The sequence below is a fragment of the Ylistrum balloti genome, unplaced genomic scaffold (assembly GCF_031769215.1).
Source record: "Ylistrum balloti isolate Yb309-2 unplaced genomic scaffold, AGI_CSIRO_Ybal_v1 Utg371430, whole genome shotgun sequence".
In the NCBI taxonomy this organism is placed as follows: domain Eukaryota; kingdom Metazoa; phylum Mollusca; class Bivalvia; order Pectinida; family Pectinidae; genus Ylistrum; species Ylistrum balloti.
This window is the reverse complement of record NW_026782751.1, coordinates 36,327-43,630: the sequence shown is the minus strand read 5'-3', so window position 1 is coordinate 43,630 and position 7,304 is coordinate 36,327. Positions and strand designations below refer to the sequence as shown.

The 7,304-nt window shown below is 37.9% G+C and overlaps 1 protein-coding gene across 1 annotated transcript; it reads right to left on the bottom strand.

Annotated features, from left to right (window-relative positions):
* Positions 1-282: 282 nt before the first annotated feature.
* Positions 283-1,266, bottom strand: LOC132562481 (uncharacterized protein K02A2.6-like). The gene has a single exon (XM_060227226.1). It carries the CDS (start codon positions 1,264-1,266, stop codon positions 283-285), a length of 984 nt encoding a protein of 327 aa, XP_060083209.1.
* Positions 1,267-7,304: the final 6,038 nt, after the last annotated feature.

Sequence of the window (7,304 nt, the reverse complement as noted above, 5' to 3'; positions counted from 1 at the left end):
ATAAGCACGCGACTCCGCTTATATTTACAACCATCCTGACTTTGTACTTCATAGGTTCTAGGGCCTATGATTTCTGTGATCTTGCCTAATATTCAAGTCTTGCCCTGGATATGTTGGAAATAAACAGACTGTCCAGCAACAACTCAGACAGAGAATGCGACTTCCGATCAAAACTTTTCTTCACAACGCGTTTGCGTAATTCGCGCTTTTCTTTAATTTTCTGTGCGTCACGTGTTGGTCGGATCACACGTGGTAGGAGACTACGGGTTTTCCTACCAAACATCATTTGTGCAGGGCTGAGATTTGTGCCTTGACAGGGAGCGTTTCTCTGCTCAAGTATTGCCTCATAAGGATCCCTTCCTTCCTTCCGCGTTTCATTTTCTTGACAGCTGACTCACCTTTCCCCTTACTCTGTGGGCGCATAGGCGAAGACATAAAGTGGGTTATCCCCCATGATTTTGCAAACGTAGCAAATCCGTTACTTGAAAACTGGGGTCCTCCGTCTGATATTATCACGCGAGGTATACAATATCTGGCCAAGTGTTTCTTGAGAATTGACACCACTCTCGCAGTAGTTGTAGTGGGCAAATGATCAACTTCAATGAAATTGGTAAGGTAGTCAACAGTGATCAGGTATTGGGAACCTTGAATTTCGAACAAATCTAAGCCAACCTTTGTCCAGGGAACGTCCCCGTCGGCATGATGTTGTAACGGTTCTGGTGCATTTCTAGGTTTAGTCTCTTGGCACAACTCACAGGTGTTCACTAGTTGACGCATATCACTGTTCATTCCGGGCCAGAAGATGGTCCCACGGGCTTTGCGAAGCATGCTGTCATGACCCAAATGAGCACTGTGCCGCCTGTCCTTCATTGCGGATCTTAACTTTGACGGTATGACAATGGCTTCACCTTTTACTAGGATACCATCAGAGTAACTTATCACGTCGCGAAAGTCAAGATATGGTAACGCGCCCGATGGTACTTCATTTTTGTCATCTGGCCATCCGTCCAATACCAGTCGAATCACAGACTGAAGTCCTGTGTCCTTCGAGGTAGCTTCGCGTATCTCATCTAGTTGCGCGTCGGGAATGTCCCCGAAAATGTTAACGGACAGAATCCTTGACCTTTCCTCAAGCCGACTTTCCTTTTCGAGGTAGGCTCGATTGAGAGTATCAGCTAAGATCAGTGATGAGCCTTTCACAAATGTGAATTCAATGTCATACCGCATCATGCGGACCATGATGTCCTGTAGGCGCTTCGGTGCCATACTAAGCGGCTTCTAAAGTATGGCTGCCAGTGGTTTATGTTCATTTTTAACCTTTACCGCACGACCATAAGTGTATTGATCAAATCATTCCAGACCATAGAGCACAGAGAGGGACTCTTTCTCGATTTGAGCCCAATTCCGTGAGGGCTCTTGACGCGTGTTCTATGAGCCGTCCGTCTTGGAGCAGGACTGCGCCGAGTCAGCTTTTACTCGCTCCCTGCCATCTTTCAGTGCATATAGCCACGCATCATCATACCTTTCATTTTCAGCCTGGGACAAAGCATGAACCTTTCCCTTTTTACATTTAGCTTTGAAATGATTCCTTCCCTGGCATCTTTCACACACTTTTCCCCAAGCAGGGCACTTTTCCCTTTGTTTTTCATGTTTGTAACCACAAAAATTTCAGTCTATTTTCGGTTTCTCTGTTTGATTTGTGGAATGTTGAGGATGTTGAGGAACCCTACCTTCGTGTTTCCATGTAGCCTTTGGGTTATTCGTACCTTTCTGTGATACTTTGTTTACCTTCTGTGCTGTGGGTGTACTAATGTCTCTTATTTCCTTTGCCTGTTTGTTTGATTGTTCATATGCTCTACACAATCTCACTGCCTTTTCTAGTGTTAACTTTTCCTCCCTTTACAAGAGTTCTTGTAGTTTCCCTGTCGCTGTGAAAACTATCTTATCTCTAATCATGCGATCCTTTTCTTGAAAATTGCATGAAGCTGCTTTAGACTTCAGGTCTGTGAGGAATTTATCAAAAGGCTCCTGATATGCGAGATTCCAGAATCTATGTGTCTCAAGAACTTCGTTATCTCGAGGGTTGCAGTAGAGTTTGAGAGCTTTGAGCACTTTCTCAGGATAATTTTTATCCTCGTCGTTCTCCCATGCTATTTGGTCATAAATCGCGAGCACGTGACTTCCGGCGCAGTTCAAGATAATAGCAGTCTGAACTGATTTGTCTCTCCTATTACTGCCCGATGCAGCCAAATATAACTCAACTTGTCTTTTCCAACGCTTAAAGTTCTCAGATACATTTCCCGAGTTGATGTTTAGCTGCGGTGGAAGCCTCAAAGCGGACTGCTGTGCGGGCTCAGGTTGATAACTTCAGCCTCATGTTCAGCCATTACTACGAACGTTTACAGTTACACCACATTCAGAGGATATACGAACGAAAACAACAGTTATCAGAGTGCGTAGACCGCTTCGACAGCACTTTAAGAGTGCGCGAATCTTTTAAACAACACTTTCAGAGTGTTAACACCGCTGCACCATGTTTATCAAGCGGATTCCCGCAGCACAGATACCACAACACGTGTATAAAATGGCGTACAAGAACAACTGTTTTTATTACCCAAGATAACAAAAGAGTTCCAAACCAGGAACGATAACTCAAATACACACATAAATTTAGGTTTCACCACATAGTTATTAAAGTTCACATATCAACAGAGATTAGTTTGTTTACATCAAAGGATCAAACAAGTCTTTTCGTCTTATCCACAAGGTGTCGCACATGGAACCTTCAATTTTCTCATGACATGTTCCATTTCTTTATAAAGTTATGTTATCATGATAGCTGCTGTCGACATCGTGATGCTTTTCGTACGCACATCAAAGGATTAAACTAGTTTTTTCGTTTTGTCAACAAGGTGTAGCACACGCAACCTTTAATTTTGCTATTACATGTACCATATCTTTAGAAAGTTACATTGTTAAGAGGTATCAGAGGCGAGAAAAACCCTCCTTAATTGCTTTCATAAACATACTGTCCAACTTTATTCAATGTTAAACAAATTGACAATTAATTGTTTATGAAGGCACAGCATTTTCATACACATGGATTTTACATCAATATACAACGTTATGGAAGTAAACAATAAACCATTTATCGAGATCAACAGAGTTAATTTGATATCATGGTGTGATAAATTGAGGCATATCTAAAAAGGCAGATTTTGAAAAAAAAATAATAGTACCTAGAAATATATTTTTCTGGAAAGAATCAAAGGGATTAGGAATTTATGTAACGTAGACAATGGAGTGTATTGTAATGACGATAATTAAAGTCCCTTCAGAGTATTGAAAAAAGACTTTAAAAAAAGCTACAATGGTTTCAGCAAAGGATAGTGCATTATCATTTTAGAACAGATTCGTTCATGTTTCTCACATAAATGATAAAAATGATATTTTTCATATAATTTGAAAACAGTAAACCAACAAATGTTAATACTATTATAACATTTTTGTTTTTATTCTGCATTTTCATTTAACAATAAAAAAGTATTTATTTCTTTAGCACCCATTATTATAAACATGGAGGCAGACGACCGGCAAAATTTCAAGGGAGAAACTAACACGAAGCGGTATGCGTGAGTTTCCAAAGAAAATTTGAGAGAGATACAAAGATTCATACAGCAAGCAGTTAAATATAAGACAGACTGTTAAAAGATTGAAATGAAATGTAATAAAACAATTACTGCACTAATATTAGATCAATATAAAAATTTATGGAATACAAAATGAAATATCGACCTCAGCTCCCGACCTCAGTCTATATTTCTTTTTTTATTCCATAAAATCTCATATCGAACCGATAATAGTGCAATAAAAATAAAATATTCAACTCTTTTCATAAAGAACAGAAATATGAAATAAAACAAAATGAAATAAAATGATAACAACATAAATATAAAAATGCATGATATAAAAAATAAATGAGTTTGTGAATGAATGTGTGATAACAATGTGGTGTCTAAGGATATCATTGTTGGAGTGAGACTCTATGATAATACTGTGGTGTCTAAGGAGATCCTTGTTGGAGTGAGATTCTATGATAATAATGTGGTGTCTAAGGAGATCCTTGTTGGAGTGAGATTCTATGATAATAATGTGGTGTCTAAGGAGATCCTTGTTGGAGTGAGATTCTATGATAATACAAGGAGATCCTTGTGGAGTGAGATTCTATGATAATAATGTGGTGTCTAAGGAGATCCTTGTTGGAGTGAGATTCTATGATAATAATGTGGTGTCTAAGGAGATCCTTGTTGGAGTGAGATTCTATGATAATAATGTGGTGTCTAAGGAGATCCTTGTTGGAGTGAGATTCTATGATAATAATGTGGTGTCTATGATAATAATAATGTGGTGTCTAAGGAGATCCTTGTTGGATAATAATGTGGTGTCTAAGGAGATCCTTGTTGGAGTGAGATTCTATGATAACAATGTGGTGTCTAAGGAGATCGTTGTTGGAGTGAGATTCTATGATAATAATGTGGTGTCTAAGGAGATCCTTGTTGGAGTGATATTCTATGATAATAATGATGTGGTGTCTACGGAGATCCTTGCTGGAGTGAGATTCTATGATAATAATGTGGTGTCTAAGGAGATCCTTGTTGGAGTGATATTCTATGATAATAATGTGGTGTCTAAGATCCTTGCTGGAGTGATGATAATAATGTGGTGTGTCTAATAATAATGTGAGATCCTTGTTGGAGTGAGATTCTATGATAATAATAATGTGGTGTCTAAGGAGATCCTTGTTGGAGTGAGATTCTATGATAACAATGTGGTGTCTAAGGAGATCCTTGCTGGAGTGAGATTCTATGATAATAATGTGGTGTCTAAGGAGATCCTTGCTGGAGTGAGATTCTATGATAATAATGTGGTGTCTAAGGAGATCCTTGCTGGAGTGAGATTCTATGATAATAATGTGGTGTCTAAGGAGATCCTTGTTGGAGTGAGATTCTATGATAATAATGTGGTGTCTAAGGAGATCCTTGTTAGAGTGAGACTCTATGATTACAATGATGTGGTGTCTAAGGAGATCCTTGTTGGAGTGATATTCTATGATAATAATGATGTGGTGTCTACGGAGATCCTTGCTGGAGTGAGATTCTATGATAATAATGATGTGGTGTCTAAGGAGATCCTTGCTGGAGTGAGATTCTATGATAATAATGTGGTGTCTAAGGAGATCCTTGCTGGAGTGAGATTCTATGATAATAATGATGTGGTGTCTAAGGAGATCCTTGTTGGAGTGAGATTCTATGATAAAAATGATTTGGTGTCTAAGGAGATCCTTGCTGGAGTGAGATTCTATGATAATAATGTGGTGTCTAAGGAGATCCTTGTTGGAGTGAGATTCTATGATAATAATGTGGTGTCTAAGGAGATCCTTGCTGGAGTGAGATTCTATGATAATAATGTGGTGTCTAAGGAGATCCTTGTTGGAGTGAGATTCTATGATAATAATGTGGTGTCTAAGGAGATCCTTGTTGGAGTGAGATTCTATGATAATAATGTGGTGTCTAAGGAGATCCTTGTTGGAGTGAGATTCTATGATAATAATGTGGTGTCTAAGGAGATCCTTGTTGGAGTGAGATTCTATGATAACAATGTGGTGTCTAAGGAGATCCTTGTTGGAGTCTATGATAATAATGTGGTGTCTAAGGAGATCCTTGTTGGAGTGAGATAATAATGATGATGTCTAAGGAGATCCTTGCTGATAATAATGAGTGAGATTCTATGATAATAATGTGGTGTCTAAGGAGATCCTTGTTGGAGTGAGATTCTATGATAATAATGTGGTGTCTAAGGAGATCCTTGTTGGAGTGAGATTCTATGATAATAATGTGGTGTCTAAGGAGATCCTTGTTAGAGTGAGATTCTATGATAATAATGATGTGGTGTCTAAGGAGATCCTTGTTGGAGTGAGATTCTATGATAATAATGTGGTGTCTAAGGAGATCCTTGTTGGAGTGAGATTCTATGATAATAATGTGGTGTCTAAGGAGATCCTTGTTGGAGTGAGATTCTATGATAATAATGTGGTGTCTAAGGAGATCCTTGCTGGAGTGAGATTCTATGATAATAATGTGGTGTCTAAGGAGATCCTTGTTGGAGTGAGATTCTATGATAATAATGTGGTGTCTATGTGGAGTGTCTAAGGAGATCCTTGTTGGAGTGAGATTCTATGATAATAATGTGGTGTCTAAGGAGATCCTTGTTGGAGTGAGATTCTATGATAATAATGATGTAATGTAATATATTTTATGTATTTAATAGTTACTTACAACCACCTTTGTCTACAAAAGTTTGAAAGTTCCGATCGTGTGAAATTTGAGAGAGGAAGGATGCTGTCGATTGGCTTCAAATGTTCACTTCACATGTCATGTATCTCTCTAATTTGATAAAATAACATTATTATATATTTTACAGAAAAATCCAGACACTGAATACTTACAGCCAAATGACAGAAAATAATAATGATGATAATTAGTTACTTTTATGTGCTTTTATATTTCTCAAATGTAATATTTATTGCAAAACTTTCCAATCTTCACGTTTTTCTCAATAAATATATTTCAAAGCAATATGACATCATTTTTAACATACCATTTGAAAATATTAGACTGTAATATGTGCATTTTTTCATGCCGTGGCTCACACCACGGACTGTCTGCGAACACATTGGGCACCAGCTCTTATAGGTCGGATGAATTGACAGCCTCGTCCTTGACACGTTTCATTAATCATTCGAACACTTCTATGGATGTATACACAGGTGTAGTCCCGTGAGCCAAGCCTCTTACACGGACTTCTGTTTTCCCTGTTGTTACATCGTAGCTTTGCCTTCAGTACATGGGAGGGAAATAAGCCTGACTGATGATGTAACTCGTAGTACCATGGGCACAGAGAGGCCGCATATTCTGGTAGAGTCTCTGTAGAATTGCTAATTAAACTGGAGAGTAAATGCAAGCAATTTGTTATCACTCAAGGTAAAATATTATATTCGTATAATTGTTATAATGATAATATATAACTGGTAGATAAAACCGAAGAACTAAATTATAGAATCATTTTAAGAAACAAAAACGATAAGAATTACATCAAATAAATGTAAAAGTATTAGAAGTCCAGGACGTTGTACTATCACATCTGCATAAGGAGACATTTTCGCAATATTCGTACATGTATATTAAAATATGACTTGTTAATATATTATTACAAGATATTTCGCGATGAAAAATGCCAACATAATC

Coding starts and splice junctions, on each gene's coding strand:
- LOC132562481 (XM_060227226.1), bottom strand. CDS start 1,266: ATGGCACCGAAGCGCCTACAGGACATCATGGTCCGCATGATGCGGTAT.